The 24,185-nt window shown below is 36.5% G+C and overlaps 2 protein-coding genes across 4 annotated transcripts; both read left to right on the top strand.

The window, feature by feature from the left end:
- The first annotated feature begins 389 nt into the window (after positions 1-389).
- Positions 390-7,591, top strand: scrn2 (secernin 2). Of its 2 annotated transcripts, none has more exons than XM_058754887.1 (9): positions 390-521; positions 1,891-2,053; positions 2,151-2,332; positions 2,417-2,616; positions 3,385-3,600; positions 5,149-5,314; positions 5,389-5,557; positions 6,880-7,042; positions 7,133-7,590. In XM_058754887.1, exons 2-8 carry the CDS (start codon positions 1,892-1,894, stop codon positions 7,030-7,032), a joined length of 1,248 nt encoding a protein of 415 aa, XP_058610870.1. In that variant the 5' UTR covers positions 390-521; position 1,891; the 3' UTR covers positions 7,033-7,042; positions 7,133-7,590. The 2 variants fall into 2 exon arrangements, with proteins under 2 accessions (XP_058610870.1, XP_058610869.1); XM_058754886.1 differs by lacking the exon at positions 390-521 and adding an exon at positions 791-809 and having other exon boundaries at positions 7,133-7,591.
- A 2,010-nt stretch (positions 7,592-9,601) lies between these two features.
- On the top strand, positions 9,602-24,185 carry mysm1 (Myb-like, SWIRM and MPN domains 1). 2 transcript variants are annotated; one of them, XM_058756954.1, is made up of 21 exons: positions 12,110-12,170; positions 13,062-13,221; positions 14,062-14,134; positions 14,245-14,315; positions 14,446-14,511; positions 14,949-15,021; positions 15,101-15,199; positions 16,317-16,743; positions 16,827-17,055; positions 18,241-18,371; positions 18,464-18,567; positions 18,712-18,789; positions 20,712-20,797; positions 20,929-20,986; positions 21,366-21,416; positions 21,514-21,588; positions 21,817-22,005; positions 22,089-22,221; positions 22,300-22,405; positions 23,286-23,343; positions 23,532-24,185. In XM_058756954.1, exons 1-21 carry the CDS (start codon positions 12,119-12,121, stop codon positions 23,862-23,864), a joined length of 2,652 nt encoding a protein of 883 aa, XP_058612937.1. In that variant the 5' UTR covers positions 12,110-12,118; the 3' UTR covers positions 23,865-24,185. The 2 variants fall into 2 exon arrangements, with proteins under 2 accessions (XP_058612939.1, XP_058612937.1); XM_058756956.1 differs by lacking the exons at positions 12,110-12,170; positions 13,062-13,221 and adding an exon at positions 9,602-9,620.

Below are 24,185 nucleotides of genomic sequence, written 5' to 3' on the forward strand. Positions count from 1 at the left end.
TGGTGTAAAAAATAAGAAAAATGTACACATCTTCATTCTGTTCAAAAGTTGTACACTACCAGAATAAAAATCTATATTCTATTTTGACATTAACATACGTAATTATTCTATTTATTAAAACCAAGTATAAATCTCATAATTTTAGTGTTTTTTATGCACTTTACATTTATTCTAAAATAATAACAAAAACACATATATTCATAGTTCTGTGGATTATTATTTGTCCTTATAATGTGTTCTTCAAAATACTATGTCAAAACACTTTGCTGTTGCGATACTTCTGGTTAATATGTAAATAATATCGGTTCAGTGGAGTCCAGGACTTTTATTTTGAAGTAGTGTGCAGTTGCGGGTTGATCATTCGCATCCTCGTTTTCTTCCCTGCCACTCACAGATCAAGCTCACTAAGATAGGAGTCGCTGTCTTAAGAGGACTCTTATTTTGAAGTGTGTGCCGCAGCAGGTTGATCAGTCTCAGCCCTGCCTCTCACAGGCTCGCTGACCGATCTGGAGCTTATTAAGGTAATAATAACTTCATCAAATACACTCGAACGTGCGCTAGACTATTAGAGTAGCACTATTAAAAGCCAAATTAAGCATGCACGTGGATGTCACGCGTTAATTTTGATGCATGAGTTTTATTGCATATTTTATTGATGATCCGTTATGAGACGCACAGGCCATCAATAGGCTATCAGGTCTTAAAACCATCTCTTCTAAAACAATGCATTCAGATCTTAGGACTGTTTAAAAGCAGCTTTATTCAGTCGTGCATCTGAAGATCGGAGCGGAAGAATCGGTGAAATGGAGGTCAGGCGATAAGAGACTTAACACTAACACAGTAATCCTCAGCACTCCTGTCAGCGCAGGACGTTTACCTGCTGCTACACAAACCTGCACGGCACGCGCAGCCACGCTTTCTCACGCACAACTTCAGTCTGTCCAATATGAGTTATAGATTTAGTAATATTTGGTTTTATGTTTGTTATTGCATTTAAATAAATGCTTATTATTATTATTGTTGTTGTTGTTTGACGCCAACAACCAACAAAATGTTTTCACGGTTTTTTTTGTTGTTGTTTTTTTTTTTTTAACGCGCAGTCATCATTATTGGAGAAACCAATGAAAATGACCCTTGACCACAAGTCTGCAGACTCAGACTCCATGTTTTTTTCCTTCAATAAAATCGTTTCATTCTAAATAAAATGTAATGTTAAATCCTGTTAGTGCTCCTGCAACACTTTATTCTGTATTATGTTGGAATATTTCAATGAAGTAATTAAATTATTTGGAATATTTATATTTACCATTTGGATTTTTGGCAGTATTTAAGATCCAAATTAAAATGAATCGAGTATTTGAATCATTGAACATTTATGACCCTTGACCACAAAACCACTCATAAGGGTCAATTTTTGGAAATTGAGATTTATACATGATGTATGGTTTGTTAGGACCGGACAATATTTGGCTGAGATGCAACTATTTGAAAATCTGAGGGTGCAAAAAAATCAAAATATTGAGAAAATCGCTGTCCAAATGAAGTCCTTAGCAATGCATATTGATGAAGTTTTGATATATTTACGGTAGGAATTATCAAAATATCTTCATGGAACATGATCTTTACTTGATATCCTAATGATTTTTGGCATAAAATCAAAAATTTTTACCCATACAATGTATTGTTGGCTATTGCTACAAATATACCCGTGCTACTTCACATTTAAATAATCTGTTCCAGATTAATTTATTTACCATTTGAGTTTTTTGACTAGGTATCTAAGCCTACGCATGTCAGATTTTCAGTCCTTTTTCGTCATTGCGCATAGGTATGTTATAGTCATTTGAATATGATCCACCGCATTGATCCTTATGCATTGATTTGATATAGGATGGCTGAACCGCCTCGGTCATGTGACTGTTTTGTATCTCTGCCTCCGGGTTCAAAAGAAGATTATGTGATATTTGGTAAGAACTCTGACCGGCCGAGAGATGAGGTGCAGGAGGTGGTGTATTACCCTGCATCCTCACACGCTCCCGGATCTACAGTGGAGGTGAACTGACTTTTTGGTATTTAAAATAATTTAATTTAAAATCTAGAGTTGTGGCCAATCCACAGATGATTTACAGGTGATTCTCTTTTCCATGTAGTGCACATACATTTCCATTCCTCAAGCAGAGCAGACTCATGCGGTTGTGCTGAGCAGACCCGCTTGGCTCTGGGGGGCTGAGATGGGGGCTAATGAACACGGGGTGTGTATTGGGAATGAGGCCGTCTGGACCAAGCAGGCTGTGGATCCAGAAGAAGCTCTGCTGGGAATGGACCTGGTTCGGTGAGCTCAAAACAAGCAAACGTCTTTATCTTCTTGCTTTCTAGTCTTGAAATTGATCAGCTGATGTATATTGTGTGTGTTGAGGCTGGGTCTGGAGCGCGGGGACAGTGCATGGGCCGCTCTGAATGTGATCACAGGTCTACTGGAGCAGCACGGTCAAGGTGGAACCTGCAGAGAGACCGCCGAACCCTTTAGCTACCATAATACCTTCTTACTAGTGGACCGACAGGAAGCCTGGGTCCTAGAGACTGCTGGGAAACTCTGGGCTGCACAGAAAGTCACAGGTGAGGAAAGAGGATTCATGGTTAGTGGTGATTGCATTTTCACAGGTTAAGTGTGTGTGTGTGTGTGTGTGTTTCTCTAAGGATCTGTCTGAAAAGATCCAAAATGAAAGACGTTTATGTTTTATCCTGGTAAATAATTAAAAGGTAATATTACAACAAAAGTTAATAAGTGAATATGGTAAATGATAAATTTGGTCTCTTAAAGAAGACACTTGACAGATTATTGCTGAAGTGGAAAAAAGTAAAAAAAAAAAATAGGTTTAAGTTTATTATTGTGGAAAATGCCCCAAAAACACTATTTTAAAATGTTATATAAAATATATTTTCCGAAACATGTTTTACTCTTACCATGAACAGTGCAGTACACTATTTCTTTCAGGAGCATTTTTTTTTTCAGAGAAAAAAAAATTCACAGCAAGTGCCAAAACCGTTTCTGAGTCTCATACTTTGTTTGATAAAGTAAATGTAACTTAAATATTATGAATTCTCTCTCTCTCTCTCTCTCTCTATATATATATATGTATGTATTTATGCAATAAATGTGTAATATTATAATATAAATGGATAATTATTTATATACATGTACTAATATATTCGATTAGTAATGTTACTTTGTTTCAACATTTTCAAAATCAGAGATATTTGTAATTATATATCTATGTATGTACAATAGCTGTATCAGGATAACACATCTAATGTATTGATATAACAGTCTTGTATCTAAAAAATCCATCTCTAAAAATAAAACGGAGGTTATTTTTTTGTCAGAGGGAGTCAAGAACATCTCTAACCAGCTGACGATAGGCACCGAGATCTGTGCGGAGCATCCGGAGCTGCGTGCTGTGGCTCAGGCTCAGGGCTGGTGGAGCGGAGAGGGGGACTTCAGCTTCTCTGCTGTCTTCAGCCCTGACAACCCCCCCGCTAGGATGGAAATGGCCAAGCAGCGCTACATGGGCGGCACAGCCCTGCTCCAGCAGCACAACGGTAACTTCAATGTTATATTTAGGTTTCTGAAATGTGTTTTGGTTGCAGTAAGATGCAGAGTTATATTCTTACTCTTGGTATCCGGAGTTGTTTTGTTATTTTGAAGAGTATATTTATTAAAATGTTGAATACTGCCATCTACTGTTTAGACACTGCACTTACATTTATTGCTTTTTTTAAAGGGGGCATAACACACACAGTTTCACCCAATCTCATGTTAATCTTGAGTACCTATATAGTAGTACTGCATCCTTCATAGCTCCAAAAAGTCTTTAGTTTTAACATATTTATAAAAGAAATATACAGCTTTATGATTCTCGTCCAAATTGTTTTTTGAAACTTTGGCCATGTTTAGCATGAGAATCCAACTCTTTAACAGTGTAAATAACTCAACGCATTGGTATTGGACCCCCCCTTTAAAGCAACTAAAACTTTTTTATTATGACTTTTTTTACTATGACATTATGATTTACTTAAAATATTTTGTCTTCTTTTCAGTTTCTAATAATTTACTGTAATAATACTGTGTATTCTATATATTGAATGTGGTGGATGTAATTATGTAGTGCTAATATTGAGTCATGTAACTTGAATTGCCATGCAACTAGTTCTGTTTGAGATAACGATTTTGCTCAAAATATCACTACTTATTAAAATATTGTTTTAATTTTTTCAGTAGATTTTTTTTATTTTGGATCCTGCTTTTATATTTATATTATAATATTATAATGCATTATAATTATTACAATACATTAATTTACACCTTATATATTTTTTATAGAATACAAATATGCTATTTATTTTTAGTTTTATTATTAAAATTAATAGAATGTTATTTTTATTATGCAATGCAATGCATGCCTTTTTTTCCATTATTTTTTATTAAATACATAATTGCACAATTGCAGATGTTACTCTGACTTGCAGGTTTTACAGGTTCATTTGTCATCATCTAATCAGTAAGATTATTTTTAAGTAATTTTTGTCATCAAGGATGCATTCAATTGATCACAAGTGACAGTAAAGACATGTTAAAAAAGATTTGTATTTCAAATAAATGGTGCTCTTTTGAAATTTCTGAATATCAGTGAATCGTGAAAGAAAATGTATCATGATTTCCACAGAAATAAACAACTGTTTTCAGCATTTGTAATAATAATAAATGTTTCTTGAGCAGCAAATCGGCATATTATAATGATTAGAAGGACCATGTGACACTGAAGACTGGAGTAATGATGCTTTGGAGAAAATTCAGCTTTGTCATCACAGGAATAAATGACATTTTAATATATTACTGTGATCAAAACAATGCAGCCTTGATAAGCATAAGGGACTTGTATCAAAAACATAAAATCTTCCTAACTCCAAACTTTTGAAAGGTTATCTATGCTATTTGCAATATAACACACCTGACATGCCAGTTTATACCTGAAATATGACATTTGGTCATATGTTGTTGTAATGTCTGAAGAAGATCTTTAAAATTGTCTATGTAAAATGAACTGTGTCATATGTACCTGCCACACAGTTTTTTTTTCCTCTCCACAGGCTCGGTTACGGCCGAGGTGATGATGAGCATCCTGAGGGACAAGGCCAGCGGGATCTGTATGGATTCGGAGGGCTTCTGTACTACGGGCAGCATGGTGTCCATCCTCCCGCGCAGCCCAGACATGCCCTGCGTTCACTTCTTCACTGCCACACCCGACCCCTCCAGGTGTGACCCTGAAAGATCAGCTCAAACCTACATTGCCATGGCAAACTCGTCACACTTTGATCCTTCTCTTTCAGGTCTGTATTCAAGCCTTTTATCTTCTCGGAGAGCATGAGGTCCGTCAGCATGGTGATGTCTCCTCAGTACGGCCCAGACGATCCTGTTAGGACACAGCCTCGATTCCAGCAGCAGGTGGACCGGAAACACGAGCTGTACAAAGCCCACCAGACGGCACTGACCAGTCCTGTAAGTCTGAGAAAATGGAGAACAAAGGCTGTTTATTGATAAAATGCTTTTTGGTTTGTTTTCTTAAGCTTTTGAACATTAACTATAAAGCCTATTGTATCACATTTGATACACAAATTTCTAAAGCCTCTAAATTATCAACATGATCAAAACTTTGCTGGAAAAAAAATAAAAAATTCACACAATCTTCTAAAACTGTCCAACTTCAGTGATTCATGTGTGTTTTTGCTTGAAATCTTCAGTGATTTTTAAGTAACTGTAAGAATAACTTATATTGTTAGAAATATTTCAAGATTAACTTTTCTTGGAATTAAGCAACTTTATTCAATCAATTTATTTATTCAATTATCCATTCATAATTTTTAGTTAGAAATGTTAAATGTGAGAATCAAATATGATGCATCAGACTTTTAAGGAACATTTATTTGTACATCTGTCAATTATCATTTGTATTAAATTGCATTATGTTTTCACCCACAATAAAAACTACAAAGCTTTGATCATAAAACTAAACATTTAAATGTCATTAGGGAGTTATATTATTAGGGAGATACAGAGTGACAACTGATTTTATATAAGGTTTATATAAGCAGACTGTTATAAAGTTTTATAACTAATTTAAAATCAGAATTTTGTTATACAGTTTGGCCACATAAATATCAGCAACTCCACCAAATCTTTACTAATTCATTTAAAAAAAAATTTTTTTTTTCATACTATTATTTAATGTCAAGCTTTACAGGTGTTTAAAGGAATATTCTGGATTCAATTCAATACAAGTTAAGCTCAGTTAACAGCATTTGTGGCATAATGTTAATTACCAAGAAGAAAAATAGTCCCTCAATTTCTTAAAATAAAACAAACAAACAAATAAATGTTTAAGTTTGGTGTACATAAAATGGAAGTGGTTTGGGGCCCTTTTATAAATTTATAATAGATTTTGATTTTATAAAAGGTTTTTTTTTTTTTTTAAACTGTTTAAATTATTTCTAGAGTTTTAGGGTTTTATTGGTTATGGCAGATTGTTTTCATGGCAACAAAGTTGTAAAATTGGATATAACTGGATATAACAGAAAATGTTCAAAGGGATTTTGCTAACATGCATATTGATTATGTCTTGTGACTATATTATTGAAACAGTGAGTATTTTAACAGCAATAGTTTGGCTATATTCACTTCCATTGTAAGTGCCTTGCTGTAACCCATATTTTTGCTAAAAAGGGCGAACAAGTGGATATTATTTTTGTAGTCATCAAATATTATGCCACAACTGCTCTCACACTGAATCTGCAATATTCCCTGTGTGTGTTTGTGTGTGTCAGGATGCTGGAGTCTCTCTACAGGAGACTATGAGATACCTGGAGTCTCAGTGTCTTGAGGAGATCGAGGCCATGCTTAGGGGCGAGATTCAGGGCCAGGAGCTCGGGGATCTGTTCTTCGACTGCGTGGACGCCGAGATCAAATTCTACCAGTGAGACAGAGCAGGTAAACAGAGAAATGTCAGCATATCTCTCACACATCTGACCTGTGACTTCCACTGTCTGATATTGCCTGTAACTTGTGGCTGTTTTGCAGTTGTCGTTGTGAATGTCACTAGTGCTTGCTGATCTGCCTGGAGAGAGAGAGACAGTCCAGAGCGCACAGGTTCCTGCCTGCTCAAATCCTGCTCTCCTAGTTCCCCTGATGCCATGCCAAACTAATTGTGATGTCCATGCCACACTAACTGTAACTTAAAAAAACAAACAAACAAAAAAAACACACTAGATGTTCATGTGAGTGGATCACCATAATCATGTGTAATTGTCCCACAGGGCGGTCATATACGCATCACATTAACCGGTTTGTGATAGATTACTAAGGTGTGTATGTGCTGTGGGTAGATGTGTGAGAGAAGAGATGTTAGGGAAAAACACTTCTCATTCCTGTAAGAGATGGGCTCAGCTACCAGACTGACCATCTGAGGAGAAACATAATAAAATATCAATGATTCAAAATGTCTGGCATCTTTATTATTACTGAAACATAGGTAGTTCATGTCACCCAATGGATGTTTGAAATGGAAGTGAAATAAAGTCCTGAAAACTGCTGTGAACAGGTTTATGTGTGAATATAAAATATATTAGTTGTCCATTTGTTATTTAATGCAGCCTAGCTTTGTACTGATATTGTTATGCTAGTTCTATTCAAGCTTAAACATACTACAACTCATTAGCTATCCTACATCATTGTGCTTTTATAAAATAAAAATTTGTATAATTGACCTGCAATTCGTTGCAGTGTCTTTTCAACGCTACCAAACGAAACAATCATCATATCAAGACACTTGCTGGTCAGAAGGGTGTAGATGCAACGTGAACACAGTCAAAGTGAAGTTTATAACCACTTATCTATATTCTCTATTATAGATCAGTGGTTATAACACCTTAGAAAGTGTAACCTGTTGAATGTAATATACAAATAATTAAATACCGTAAGAGTCCTCCTTTTATATAATACAGTGTTTGATTTGTGTGATCTCACCCATGGTAAGTAGGCCAATTAAAACAATTAATCGATCAGTAAACTTAAAATTGAAACTAAATTATAAAACTAACCCGAGATCAGTTACCTTTATCAGCCACTACTACATGACTATATTTGGATATGAGAAGGCATCCACCAATCATTTTATCGCATTGTCCCACCATAGGCCACACCCACTTGTGTTTAGTCGCTTATGCCTGCATAGTATAAATTTGTGTTTCTGTACAGTAGGCGTGTGCCATACTGCAAATTTTGGTATCGATCCGATACCAAGTAAATACAGGGCAAGTATCATCGATACAGATACTTTTTCTTTTTTAATAACATACATTTAAATGACCAAATACACTTTCAAAATTAACAATAACTTATGTTGATATGACTAAAATATTACATTCACCTTAAAGCTATGTGGATATTATTTGGGTTTCTGAAAGGTGTTTGCAAGCAGAGGAGCCCAGAATATGAAAGCAATGCGTAAAGTTTCGTGTAAAGCATTTTCCTTCCATAGAAAACAGTTATAAAGAAAACAAAACAAACAAACAAAAAAACATAACATGGCCTAATGCATTAAGAAAGTAATATTGAAAGGCCAAGTCAATATACTGATGATGCAAACTATATGCAGGCAAGCAGCCCAGGATATGAATGCAAAGTGTTTTCCTCTGATAATAAACCTTTATAAAGAAAAAAACAACAACATATGTTGAAGACCTAATAGGCTACTGTATAAAAAGGCCAAATTCGGTCAATTTAATGGGTCTGGCTTCCAGTCTCATCCGCTTCCAGCATTTTTTAACTGTACAAAACAGCTCGTTTTGCTGCTTTCTTGGTATTGCAAACTGGTGTTTCTTACCATATTATTTAAATGTCTTAATTATAAACACACATGGTGGACACGGTGGCATTTTTCTCATGATTTCCCTACCATGCCTAATGAAGTGGAAGTCTCGCACATTCAGTCTATGGAAAAAGCTTACTTCCACATTGAAAAAGGTGAATAATTTGGTGCTGTTGCCACAGCAGCGAATTTCTACTGTTCCATCTCGCTGTAGCCAATAATATCCGCTTGAGCTTGGAGCCGCTGAGTCACGTAATGGCATAACAAAACACTAAAGCAGGGGAGGAGCAGTGTTTGCATACAAGACGTGAAAAGAGCGGTATATAATCACACAGACATGTCTATTTTTGTTGAATGTATTAAGCAATATATTAAGTGTAGAGGAGAGAAAATTAACCTAAAGTATCGCTCTAATCAGGCTAGTATGGATCCGATACCGATACCAACGTTGGTATCGATACTATAGATATTAGGATCGATCCGCCCACCCCATACTGTACAGTCCTCAGAGTCGGAAGGACACGAGTATTGGGAAGGAGCGGATGGTTTATTCCCGGATAGCATCGTGTGTTTGTTCGAGGCATTTGACTGCAGATTGTGTTGTAAGCAAGGTACAGCGTAATGGAGAGTTCACACAAGAAACGTTAAAAGATGGAGCAGCCAGTTGTATTGAATCTGACAGCAGCTGCATTGCAAGCAGTAGGTAAACAATTTCATAATGTTTTGTTTGTAAGTGACAGTTTATATTTTAAACCCAATATTGTCTGTTTTTGCTCAGTTTGCCGACGCAAATATTACCTATTAAAACCACATCACAAATAAGTGTTGTGCGTCTCCAAGCACACAAAAACACAATTTCTGAATGAATCTGCATTTTGAAAGACTGGGGTCCAATTCAATTACTCATTCATAAAGATATACTTCATTCCTGAATGAATCAGCCATTTGAATGAATGAAGAAATGAAGAAATGACTTAAGATGTTTTACTGCCATCTACCGGCAGTTTTAATTTCTTTTTAGAGTATAATTTTCAGAGTATAACTTAAAGCTGCAGTCCGTAACTTTTTTGGTTAATAATGATCCGAAATCAATATTTGAGCAATTACATAACCAGCCAGTGTTCAAAACTATCGCCTTACTTTAGCCTGATTGAGTGGTAAGGGTAGGTTTTCGCGGGAAATTCGAGCATGCCGCTGCGTCATTACGTTACGTCTGTAAACATAAAGAAGTTGTCCCGGCTAGTAGGCTATCGCATGTGAGGATCCTGCAGGTGGCGGATCGTTTAAAGGCTTTTCTCACAGCAGCTAGAATAATTAAATGTATAATTTTGATGGCGGATTGTGATCCAGAAAGATTATGTGTTTATGAAACACATGTGAATGAAATTTAATTATATTCCAGTTTTAAATGCTTCTGATTACAGATAGCCTGGGATTAGACAAGATTTGTTTTTTAAAGAAAACCAGTTAGATGGGAGCATAGTTTGCTTTTTGGGTTAAAAGAATTGATCAATATGAAATTTAAATTTGATGAAGCACCTCAGTGGGTGACGGATGAGCCTCTGTGTTCAGTTTCCCAGGGGGTTGTTGTCTTGGATGGTGATGTTGAGTGGTGTCCCACCACACCATATTTATAGGAAGGAATCACGGCGTCAGGTGGTGTGATGCTCTCACTCACCCTTGCTCAGCTGAGTCACTCTTACCATAGCGAATCCCTGTTTTATATCTCTCACTGATAGTGAAGATCAATAGTGAAGCTTCACTCGGTGGGTGACGGTTGGGGTCCAGTTCAGCTTCTCACGGGAGGCTGACACTTGTTTGGGAGGTGTTGTGCTGAACTTGGTGGAGCTAGAAGGAGGCCAACACCTCCTGTGCTGTGGTGCATGAGAAATAACAACAACAATAATATATTTGCAAATAAGCTGTGATGCAGTGACTACCAATGGGAGAAAAGAATGTGGTCTGCCACCTGATACAGCTGGATACGGAAGAAGAAGACAAATAATAAGAACTAAAAAAAAAGAATAATAGATAAAACTAAAATAATAATGAATAATTTATAGTAGAAGTAAATAGTACATGTGTCAGGGTTCTGGCCTGGCAGCTTTGTCTGTGTTGTCTCTGTTTAAGGTTTCTTCGTTTGTCGTGTCTTGTCTTGTCTTAACACATTGCTTTGTCTTTGTTTATGTCCGCCATGTGTTTGTTTGGTCCCACCTCCTTGCTTCCCTTGCTCACACCCTCTTGTTTAACCCTTTCTTGTTCTCGTTCTTTAATTGTGCTCACCTGGCCCTCATGTAATTTCCTCCCTTTAAATTGTGCTGTTATTTAGTTTGATCTTCAGTTATGTTGCTTACTTGTAATATTTTCTTTAGTTGTACATCAGTCTTGTTTCTAGTCTTGTAATCTCGTTATTGCTTGGATTTGATACTTTGTTTTACTTTTTCTTTATTCTCTTATGTTATTTTTTCCCTTTTACTACATGTTGTTTCTCCTTGTGTTGTGCCGAGTAGTGTTGTTTTGTGCTCTTGAGTGGTGTCTTGTGCGTTCTTGTATGTCTGTGCTGTGTGTTCCCTCCATTCCTGCTCTACCAGCCTGAGTCTCCCTGCCTGTTTGTTCTCTAAGGTGGCCTGTCAACCAACCTGGTGCTAAGAACCTAATTTCTGATACTGGCTTGCTTTGAGTCCTTTCACATTGATTGCATGCTCTGCTGTTCTCTGCTCTGGTCTTCTCCCCATCCTTCTGCCCTGTTTGGCCAACAACTGAGGCTCTGTTCTCCGTACTGTCTACGTCTTGGAGCATAGTTCTCTTCCTGCTGGTTGGAGCTGTCTCAAGATTGTCCACCCCTGTGCTGTGTGAACTTGTGTTTTCAATAAATCTTTGATTCACTCACTCTGTATTTGGGTCCTTTCCTGCTGACCCTGACAACATGTAAATAATAATAATAAATTGCATAATAAAGTAAGTTAAATAATTATATGTATAATAAGTAAAATAAAAATAATTGACTTTTTCAAAATAAAAAAATAATATAAAAAAATTATTAATATGCACAAACTTTTGTGTTTTTATGTAGAGTGTGTGGCTGTTTAGCATCTCATACATTAAATATTCATCTGCGATAACAAACTCTTTTGCTAAAAGCATTGCAACAAGATAGTTTAGTTGAACCCAGTGTGTATTTATTGACAGCCGGATATATGCAGATGTCGGAAACGGTGCAATGGAAGGCACAGCACGTGAATAAATCAGGTAAGAAAACACAACACAGCAGGTGTGGACGATGGTGGGATGAACAGGGAAGTAAATAAGCTAGAGACTCAGAGTTGAGTGTAAGAGATCACTGGAGACTTGGAAAGGATAGGAGATCACTGGAGACTCGCTGGAGACTTGAAGGAGAGTATAGGAGATCGTTTGAGACTCAGCGGTGAGTATAGGAGATCGCTGGAGACTCAGAGGTGAGTATAGGAGATTGCTGGAGACTTGAAGGAGAGTATAGGAGATTGCTGGAGACTTAGAGGTGAGTATAGGAGATCACTGGAGACTAAGAGGTCAGTAGGAGACCACTAGAGACTAGCGGAAAGTAAAGAAAGTCGCTGGAGACTTGAAGAAGTATTAGAGATCCCTGGAGACTCAGATGTTAGTATAGGAGATCAGTGGAGACTCGCTGGAGACTTAGAGGTGAGTATAGGAGATCACTGGAGACTCAGATGTTAGTATAGGAGATCAGTGGAGACTTGATGGAGAGTATTAGAGATCACTGGAGACACAGATGTCAGTGGAGATCAGTGGAGACTTGAAGGAGAGTATTAGAGATCACTGGAGACACAGATGTTAGTATAGGAGATCAGTGGAGACTTGAAGGAGAGTATTAGAGATCACTGGAGACTCAGATGTTAGTATAGGAGATCAGTGGAGACTTGATGGAGAGTATTAGAGATCACTGGAGACTCAGATGTTAGTATAGGAGATCAGTGGAGACTTGATGGAGAGTATTAGAGATGCTTCCTAATATAAATTGATGCTTATTTTTAAGTACAAATGCGCAGTGCTCCCTTTTTTGTGGATTAAATTAGTGATGAAACAATTATATATCAATCTGTGTTATATTGTGATCTCACATATCAGTGTATTTTAGTCTAGAATTCAGTGAAACACGCAGCAGTAGCGTCCTCCTGCCAGTGAGTGGCGCTGTGACAAACATACTCCTCCCGCTCTCTCGCTCACACACATCCGCCGCAAACATGGCAGACGAGGTGGATGTTGTTGACATCGAGGGAGATGAATGTGATGAAAGAGTCGGGTAGGAGATTATTCTCTTATTTCCCGCTGTCTGGGGAATATTATGCACTTCTGCTTTGATACATTTGAGTTCATGGATGAGCAGAAGTGAGACAGGAGCGATAGAAAAACGACTGACAGGATTAAAATGGACTTCTCTAGTTATATGAACACAGTTACACTATTTTAACATCAGCTAGGAAACGAGTTTAATATAACTGTGGAGTTTCAATGACTTGCTACCAAGATAGTACACACTATCGAATAGTTATCAAATCATTAACGTTATATAGCACAATCTATTCAGCAGTAACGTTAACTGTAATGGCACATCACTCACATCAATGTACGTTACAACCCCTCTTTACAGAAATGTTCCGGCTTCAGTACAAAATAAAAAATGCCGACGATTATTAAAGAAAATAATGTAAACTAACCGTATATGTGCACCGTTATATTTCTTTTTTTACTGCTGTGCTGACGATGTAAGTCCAGTAATTTTCGCATGGATACTAGAAACGGACTGTTTGTTTACATAGAGTAAATAATGCATAGCTGCTTGCAACTAACTCTAAAGCCCTATTAAATACATGTTGTTAATTAATATTACTCAGTACTTAAATGTACAGTTACACTTGTAACAAGGACACTAAGATAAACCGAAAAATCACTACAGGAATTACAAATGTGGATATATTCCATCATCAGAAGTGCATCCAAGAACAGCAGTCCCACATGTAGAATAACACACATTTTGTAAAGAAACATTTAAATTCTCTGTAATCAAGTACTCCATAGTTGTCTTTTTTAAATTAATTTATGTATAATTAATGTCTTTATTATTTGTCTGCTGTCTTGAAAGGGACCTGAACAGTGCTGAGATTCTCCAGGATCAATATTTACAGTCTGCTTGGAAGACAAACAGCAGTGTACTGGTAAAGTAATATGGATTTTAAGGGTTAGCTCACCCTAAAATGCTAACTGTTTTAACACTATGTAAAGATACTCTGAAAATGGATGTGTTGTTGTTATTGTGTGTGTTCAGCCGTGGACGCTGGACAGCTCCATCAGCGATGAGAACAGACAGGCCATTGAGAGCATGCTACTGGAGGAACAGTATCCTTCACTTTTCTCACGTCACACTGATTAATTCTCATTTTGTTCATGTTTAGTTTTCACATCCCATAATGCACAATGGATGTGATTATTCATTAAAAGCATGTGGTTGTTTTTCTTAAAAGAAAAGGTATTATTTTGCCAGTAAAAAAGCTCCAAAGGTGGCATGGACCAACGAGAAGACTAAAGTCAAAAAGTGAGCTTCCTTCTTTTATCCCTTTATGTTCATGAATATGTAAACACCTACACAACTGTTCAAAAGTTTGGTCTATGTAAGATTTTTTTTAATACTAATAATCCAGCAAGAACACACAAAAATAATCAAAAATGATAGTAAAGACTTTGTTACAGATTGTTACAGATGTTTTCTTTTTTTGAAAATTCAGCATTGCTGTCTCAGGAATAAATGACAAATTAATATACATTAAAATAGAAAAATATTATTTTAAATTCTAATAATATTTCGCAATATGTCTGTTTTGCTGTAGTTTTGATCAAATAGCCTTGGTGAACATAAGAGGCTTCTTAAAAAAAACATAAAGAAGTCTTACCGACCCCAAACCTTTCAATGTTTGTGTGTGTGTATATATATATATATATAAGTATAGCAATTCATTCTGAATATCTTTGTAGGACATTGGTGAAGACTTCTGGAGCGCAAGCTCGTTGGGCTGAAGAGGAGAAAGATCTCTTTGAGAAAGGACTGGTATGTTTTCTGAACACGGAAAACAGTGCTCTCTCTCATATAAGGAATTAAATTGTATTTTGTTTTTTATGGTTTCTAGGCTCAGTTTGGCCGCAGGTGGACAAAGATCGCCAAACTAATCGGCACTAGGACAGTTCTACAGGTGAAGAGCTATGCTAGGCAGTACTTCAAAAATAAGGTATGACTTTAGCCAATCCAGACACTTTTGCTTCAGATGTGTGTAGTGCTTTAAAATGAATTCATATATAAGGGAATAATTATAAATACAGACATCCAAGGGGTATTTTTAAAATCTAAATAAAAAAAAAAATATATATTTATTGGATTATGTTCGTTTATTTATTTATTTATTTTAAATACATGATATATTTTCTTTAGACCTTAAAAAATATATTGCCACCTCTTCATTTGTTCATCATTTTTGGGGTCACTAATGAACAGTTTACCACCTGAACAAATTTAGCATGTTATGATATATGATATTTTTGATTGTAATGATAATATATATTTTAAGAGACTTATTGTGGGTCTACCATTATGGCCTTCCTGTCACATGACAATAAAATGACTTCCTGCATGTTGGTTTGATTTGACTGAATTTGACAAAAACGATCAATTCTTGTTTTAGTGATAAATAATAAATTACATAGTAATAAAAAAAAAAAAATAATAATAGTAATAAAATATTACGATACCATTCTAAAGCTTGGGGTTGGTACGTTTTTTTTTTTTTAAGTCTCTTCTGCTAACCAAGGCTGCATTTATTTAATAAAAAATACAGTAAAAACAGCAATATTTTGAAATATTATTGCAATTTAAACGGTTTCCTATTTCAAGATATTTCAAAATGTCTATGATGACAATTTTTAAAGAATATTTAGCATCTATTACTCCAGTCTTCAGTGTCACACGATCCTTCAGAAATCGTTCTAATATGCTGATTTGCTGCTCCAAAAAAAAAAAAAAAATCTGATTATTATCAATGTTAAAAACACTCGTGCTGCTTAATTTGTTTTGATAACTACTTTCTTTTAAAAAATCTGCCTGACCCTATACTAGTGAGCAGTATAGCAGACTGTTTAATAAGATTTCCTGTTTTTCAACAAGACTTATCAAAAATATCAATATGAATATTGATTTAGAAATATAAAACATGTTGATACCTCATTGTGTGTACAAAATGTGTTCTTAATATTTTTTGAACATTGTATTAAAATAAAATGAGCTTATTTTTAGTAAGCATCCCTTTATCAGTGGTACTAGTAGTCATTTTTTTCCCTGTGTCTGAACTTTAGTCTAAAACAGACACACCTGCCAAAGTGCCCTCCTCTAATGTGACTTCAGACACCACGCTGGTCCCCTCGATCCAGCCTCATGTCTCAGCCCTGACCAATGCTGTGCGCATCGAGCAACTTTCTGATGATGAAGATGTTGACATCACTGATGACTTTAGTGACGATGGGCTTCAGTCAGAAAACCAGACAGAGCCCCCAGGGTCCCCAGAGTGCAACCACAAAGAAGAACTCAGTCCACTAGCTCCTCTGTCAGAATCAGGAAGCACAGCTGAAGATGGATCCACTGATCCAGACACAAATGGAAACGCTGGCATCCCTCATATTGGGATTGATCCAGAACCTGAGGAGGAAAGTGGGACGCACTTCTCTAAATCAGGCAGCCCAGGCAAACACAGCCTGTCTGAGGAGGAGAGCATCGAAAGAGCAGGTACATCACTAGCACTTCATTTAATCTCTGCAACTGTAGCAGACCATTAGCAGAATTATGGGTAATGTATTCTTGTACTCCAGATGAGACTGAATCAGGTGAAAGTCCTGATGAGGAAGACCAGGAGGAGGAGGAGGAGGAGGAGGAGGAGGAGGAGGAGGAGGAGCTCAGAGCTCCTGATCAGGAGGTTATACTGGACCTAAACACCATCACAGAGGAGGAGAAGCAAGCCATCCCCGAATTCTTTGAGGGGCGACCATCGAAAACACCAGAGAGATATCTAAAAATCCGCAATTACATCCTGGACCAGTGGTGAGATGTTCTGTGCACTTCTGAGGAACATTTTCGAGTTCTTACATACATAGACACTCACAGTACACATACTACATATTAGGGCTGTCGAAATTAAAATAAAAATCCACATTCGAATACAAAAACGTTGCATTCGAATTTTAGGTGTGCGTCAGGCAGACTTATCAGTGGCACACGAAAGACGACGACGAAGTAGGTGTCATTGCATTTTAATGCTTTTGTTAGCCTATCCAGTTAAACCCACTAGATGCGGCGCAGCTACTTTGTTCATTCTCATCAATGCGTCAAAACTGAAACCAAGCCGTTCACACAGAACGCATATTTATCGCATTTTCTAGAGGGACATCTATCTACGTTCGAGCCGCATGTTTAGAAAGCCATGCAAAATTAATGTAAATTCAACTTTTAAAAAACATGTCTCTAGACTTCATGGTATTTTTTCCCCCCATCCCACTTCATCTCATGTTTTTAAATGAAGAAAGCACTCTTTGTGATTGGTTTTCGGTCCTTTGTATCAAACTATACATACATGCATGATGATGTTTTGTTTCTAATTGTTTAAGCAACTTTATTAATTATATATGGTTTATAAACATTATTTTATACATTTGCACTTTTTTCAAAGATAGACATGTTATTTTATTGCTTTGAAGAAACGTGCATTACTAATATTTTGCTCGATGCGCCCTCTTGTGGCCTCAGGAGAGAAGCCAAAAGCTTTTTTTTCCCTAACTGAAAGTATGCCTTTTAAATTCAAATATAATTCGAATATTGATAATATTTAAGTACAAAATTCGAATTTAGTTTTTCAGCCATTTTGACAGCCCTACTACTACATATACTGAAAATAGTGTTTTTTTAAATAAAAACAACAAAACAGTAAAAACGACATAATATGGTTCAAATATTTTTCTTTTTATACTGTACTTTTCTTTTGTTTTTATATCAGAACAGTTGTGCTTGCTGCTTAAAATATTTATGGAAACTAATATTTTTTTCAGGAACCTTTGATGAATATAATTTTTTTAACAATTTTAAATACTGCCATTTTTCTTCAATTTAGAGCATCCTTGCTGAATGAAAGTATTAATTTCTTTCAAAAGAAAAATCTTACTGACCATAAACTTGAATGGTAATGTATACTTGATCTTTTCTTGAAAATGATCTTCTCTCATGTCTCTTCAGGGAAAGGAGTAAACCTAAGTACCTGAACAAGACATCAGTGCGCCCAGGCTTGAAGAATTGTGGGGATGTCAACTGCATCGGTCGAATACACACCTACCTGGAGCTCATTGGAGCTATTAATTTCAACTGTGGTAATGCTTATTGCGCAGTAAGTTTTTTTTCTCTGTTTTCATGAGTACAGTTTCTCTCCCTGAACACTCTTTCTTTCTCCCTTCCTCTGCAGATCAGGCGATCTATAACCGTCCACGGCTGGTTGATCGCTCTCGGCTAAAGGAAAACAAAGACAGCCTGGAGGCGTATCATCTTGCCCAGAGACTGCAGTCTATGGTGAGAAAGAGTTACAGCTCACTGTTACTGTTCTCATCATCATTATCTGTGGATGTTTGTCCATTACAACTGGTTTCATTTATCGGCTCATTTAATGATCCTTCTAATGTATTTGGTGGTGTGTGTGTGTGTGTGTGATTGCAGCGCACAAGGAAGCGGCGCATTCGGGACGTGTGGGGGAATTGGTGTGATGCTAAAGATCTAGAGGGTCAGACGTATGAGGTATTGAATCAAACTCTGCAGTTCTTCTTAGAACTGAAATATAATCTACAGAGAACCTCTCCAGGACAGATTTTGTTTATGACCTGATACAATTAGAATCTATTTTTAATATTGACAAAAAAATGTGTCATGAAATGATTCTTGTTTACAAAGGTTTATAAAAGATCATGTGATATATATATATATATATATACAGTATATATATATACAGTATATATATACAGGTGCTGGTCATATAATTAGAATATCATCAAAAAGTTGATTTATTTCACTAATTCCATTCAAAAAGTGAAACTTGTATATTATATTCATTCATTACACACAGACTGATATATTTCAAATGTTTATTTCTTTTAATTTTGATGATTAGAGCTTACAGCTCATGAAGGTCAAAAATCAGTATCTCAAAATATTAGAATATTTACATTTGAGTTTGAATAAATGACCATCCCTACTTCTGGGTATCTCTTGTTCTTTGAAACCACAATAATGGGGAAGACTGCTGACTTGGCAATGATCCAGAAGACGAACATTGACACCCTCCACAAAGAGGGTAAGTCACAGAAGGTGTGGCTGTTTACAGAGTGCTGTATCAAAGCATATTAAATGCAAAGTTGACTGGAAGGAAGAATTTGGGTAGGAAAAGGTGCACAAGCAACAGGGATGACCGCAAGCTTGAGAATACAGTCAAGCAAAGCCGATTCAAACACTTGTGAGAGCTTCACAAGGAGAGAACTGAAGCTGGAGTCAGTGCATCAAGAGTCACCACGCTCAGACGTCTTCAGGAAAAGGGCTACCAAGCCACTTCTGAACCAGAGACAACGTCAGAAGCGTCTTAACTGGGCTGTGGAGAAAAAGAACTGGACTGTTGCTCAGTGGTCCAAAGTCCTCTTTTCAGATGAAAGTAAATTTTACATTTCATTTGGAAATCAAGGTCCCAGAGTCTGGAGGAAGAGTGGAGAGCCACAGAATCCATGTTGCTTGAAGTCCAGTGTGAAGTTTCCACAGTCAGTGATGATTTGGGCTGCCATGTCATCTGCTGGTGTTGGTCCACTGTGTTTTCTGAAGTCCACAGTCAACGCAGCCATCTACCAGGAAATTTTAGAGCACTTCATGCTTCCTTCTGTTGACAAGCTTTATGGAGATGCTGATTTCATTTTCCAGCAGGATTTGGCACCTGCCCACACTGCCAAAGGTACCAAAAGCTGGTTCAATGACCATAGTGTTACTGTGCTTGATTGGCCAGCAAACTCGCCTGACCTGAACCCCACAGAGAATCTATGGGGTATTGTGAAGAGGAAGATGAGAGACACCAGACCCAACAATGCAGAAGAGCTGAAGGCCACTATCAGAGCAACCTGGGCTCTCATAACACCTGAGCAGTGCCACAGACTGATCGACTCCATGCCACGCCGCATTGCTGCAGTAATTCAGGCAAAAGGAGCCCCAACTAAGTATTGAGTGCTGTACATGCTCATACTTTTCATGTTTATACTTTTCAGTTGGCCAAGATTTCTAAAAATCCTTTCTTTGTATTGGTCTTAAGTAATATTCTAATATTTTGAGATACTGATTTTTGACTTTCATGAGCTGTAAGCTCTAATCATCAAAATTAAAAGAAATAAACATTTGAAATATATCAGTCTGTGTGTAATGAGTGAATATAATATACAAGTTTCACTTTTTGAATGGAATTAGTGAAATAAATCAACTTTTGATGATATTCTAATTATATGACCAGCACCTGTGTATATATATATATATTTGTTTTGTGTGTGTTGATCAAATCTTTACACTTAATACATTTCTAAAAATGCTATAATTATATAATTATTTTTTAATGCTTTTTCTTTTTAAGATAATACTTTTTGTTTGTACTTTCTCATTATTGAGCCCTGATTTATGTGTTTTTTGTCATCCAGCATCTGAGTGCAGAAGAGCTGGCTATCAAAAGAGAGGAAATAAAGAAGAAAGGACCAAAACCATCTAAACTCCCCAAACAGAGAGGGTAAACAACAAAACTGAAACCTTTAACATCTAGATCTTAATATCATTATAGCTTATCGTTTGTTTAATGATCTTGTATATGGGCTTTTGATTGACACATCTGGATTCATTCCTTGACTTTGTCCTCTGCAGCTCTCTGATTGATCCATTCCAGCTCATTCCATGCAAAGCTTTTGGAGAGGAAACAGAGGTAATTATTATTATTTTTTAATAACATCTCTGATCCGTCTTTTTAATTGTAATTTTTTTAAGCCAAACGAACACACTTAATATGTACGTGTATTTGCATCATTTTGACCGTTCTCTGTAGAACCCACCTTCTAACGTACCACGATTGGTCGATCATGCATAATGCTTGCACGTTATTGGTCAAACTACTTTTCGATCATTACCTTCAGCAAGTATGAAAACAGGAAAACAAAGCCAAAACCTGGATATTTTAGGCAATATAGAAATCCTGTTTCATATAAATAGCACATACGGCCACCCTAGTGATAACACTGTAGTTTATTTTGTAGTATAGAAATGAATTTCATCAGACTTATTTTGTCTGTTGTGTCTCGTCTCAGGAGCCGTACAAAGTGATAGTTTGTGCTGAGGCTCTTGTTGTCATGGATATAGTAAGTATGACAAAGTGTTGGTTTCCAGATTTGCATTTTCACTCATTCCTATGTATTCCTAGTATTATGTTGTACTAATAATCGAATCCTTTCCCAGCATGCTCATGTATCAATGGGAGAGGTGATTGGCCTTTTAGGAGGAACGTATGAAGAGGAAGAGAAGGTGTTAAAGGTCAGTTAATTCATGGATTCATTGTTTTTTTCAGTCAGTTTATGAACACTGTGACAATAAAAGCCTGTTGATTTGTTTGTAATTTGGATGGATTGCCTGAGGGAAGAAACTGTTCCTGTGCCTGGTCGTTCTGGTGCTCAGAGCTCTGTAATAACAAATTCCTCGTATGTGTAAACACACCTGGCAATAAAGCTCATTCTGATTCTGATTCTGCTGATGTTTGTGCAGATCTGTGCAGCAGAGCCATGTAACAGCCTGAGCACGGGTCTGCAGTGTGAAATGGACCCTGTCTCTCAGACTCAGGCATCGGAGCTGCTCGGGGTCAAAGGTCACAGTGTGGTGGGTTGGTACCACTCTCATCCAGCCTTCGACCCCAACCCCTCCCTCAGAGACATTGACACTCAGGCCAAGTACCAGGTAACACATCACTGTATTATATTGTAGTTGGAATAGGTGTCTTTGGTTACATGTCACATCCTCTCTGTCTGTTTCTGTGGCAGAGTTATTTCTCTCGAGGTGGTGCTCCATTCATCGGGGTGATTGTGAGCCCGTATAACTCAAGTAACCCATCTCCCCTGTCTCAGACCACCTGTCTGCTGGTCCAGGAGGAGACCGGACCCTCTGGACCTCAGAGTATGTCGCAGCATCTAGTGTAAATAATAAAATAAGCCCAGCTACAGTTGAATCAGTTTGTGGTTGTTTGTGTTTCAGGGTTTCCATACCGGTTTAACATCCAGTGTTCATCTGAGCTTCCTGATTGGTCAGAAGTGATGAGAAGAGCAGAATGGGTGGTTTTCAAATACAGGCTTTCTCATGGGTGAGCTGTGTGTTTTATGTGTGCTTTTGACTGTAAGAGGGAAGCAAGAATACATGAAAATATTTCAAAGTTACAAAACACAGCACATTATTCATATTTTCATAAACTAGCCTCAAATGACATTATATTAATATAAAATAAACAATACTATTTATTCAGAATATTTGAATGTAGAGTATTTCTAACATTGTTTATTAGTATTTGTAGTAGTAGTATTTTACATTATTTCCAGCATTAATAAAGCTTGCTACCATTTACAGAAATGAAAGACCATGTACCATTCAAAAGTTTGGGGTCAGTGAGATTTAATAACAGAAAGACATAAATAATTTTATTCTGCAAGGATGCATTAATTTGACATTTATAATGTAATAAAAGATTTCTATTTCAAGTAAATGCTGTTCTTTTCAACTTTTGAGAAAAGTATGACAGTTGCCACAAAAATATTATGCAGCACAACTGTTTTCAACATTGAAAATAGTAAGAAATCATTATCTTGAACAGCAAATCAGCATATTAGAATGATTTTTGAAGGATCATGTGACACTGAAGACTGGCGTAATGATGCTGAAAATTCAGTATTGCCATCACAGGAAGAATGGATTGCATTTAAAAATATATTCAAATTTTAAAGTGAAAATTTTAAATCATAATAATAATAATAATAATAATATTTCACTATGCTTTATGCTTTAAAATACATTATTAATTTGTACAATGAAGAAAATTTGCCATGTTAAAAATATCATCCAACCGTGCTGTGTACATTTCTCAGTCACAAGAAGCTGTGTGTAGTGAGACCTAATATGAAAAATATAAATTATGTGCAGTTTTCTATATTGGGCTGACAAATGGTAATAATATTTAATTCCTCTTTCAGGAGCGTACCAATGGACAGGCTCTTCCGCAGAGACTCTTCTCTAACTTGCCTGGAAAAGGTAATGTCTCATCTAGACTTTACACCCATAGACGGCCCAGTGTATATTGCACATGAAAATTGTATAACTGAATATTTATATGCGTTTATTTGACATGTTAGTTGAACGAGTTCTGCTAAATAATTACGTTTATAAAATGATTCTTTGTTTCTTTATAATTAAATATTATTTGTTTTGTCTGTCTGTAGATGCTTACATCAATCCGGAAGACTTTGGAGCAGGTCTCAGAGATTGACATAGAGACTTTCCTGGTACAGATAGAAACCTTGTTTTATACACATTTTCTCCCTGAGACTGGCTCTTCCTCCTCTCATCTTCATGAAACAGTAACACTGCCTCAGTTACTGTCATTCATCTCTTCTGAGCCAATCAACAGCAGCCATGCCACGGATGAGACGTGTGTTACCGAGTGTGACAGCCCAGATGAACTGTACGCTACAAAACCTGTCAACCATGTTAAAAGCTGTAATGAAGAAGAGGATGCACCTGTTACACAGTCTATCAGTGCAGAAACTATGTAAATGATATCAATAAACCTAACAATATGAATGTAAAAACATACCATAAAGAAACCTGCTACTGCAGAGGACAAATGTATCATTCATACATTGTACAAAATTGTGTGTAACATTGCATTCATGTAGATTTTTATTATATAAGTTTTATAATATAGTTTTCATAAAAGTTGAGTTTAACCACATAGGTCTATTTAAATATGAAGTTGAAACGTAATACTCGTTTTTTTTTTTTTTGTAGTTTGGTGACATTTTGTAATTCAATTTGATCACAGTGTTCAAGAAAGTGTTTGTGACCGTTTATAAATAAAAGTATTATGAAAAAGA

This window comes from Onychostoma macrolepis, chromosome 20 (genome assembly GCF_012432095.1).
Source record: "Onychostoma macrolepis isolate SWU-2019 chromosome 20, ASM1243209v1, whole genome shotgun sequence".
Taxonomy (NCBI): Eukaryota; Metazoa; Chordata; class Actinopteri; order Cypriniformes; family Cyprinidae; genus Onychostoma; species Onychostoma macrolepis.

Coding starts and splice junctions, on each gene's coding strand:
- scrn2 (XM_058754887.1), top strand. CDS start 1,892: ATGGCTGAACCGCCTCGGTCATGTGACTGTTTTGTATCTCTGCCTCCG. Junction 5,315..5,388: donor GCCACACCCGACCCCTCCAG/GTGTGACCCTGA, acceptor CTTCTCTTTCAG/GTCTGTATTCAAGCCTTTTA. Junction 5,558..6,879: donor AGACGGCACTGACCAGTCCT/GTAAGTCTGAGA, acceptor TGTGTGTGTCAG/GATGCTGGAGTCTCTCTACA.
- mysm1 (XM_058756954.1), top strand. CDS start 12,119: ATGCAGATGTCGGAAACGGTGCAATGGAAGGCACAGCACGTGAATAAA. Junction 12,171..13,061: donor ACAGCACGTGAATAAATCAG/GTAAGAAAACAC, acceptor ATTTTAGTCTAG/AATTCAGTGAAACACGCAGC. Junction 16,744..16,826: donor GGAGAGCATCGAAAGAGCAG/GTACATCACTAG, acceptor CTTGTACTCCAG/ATGAGACTGAATCAGGTGAA.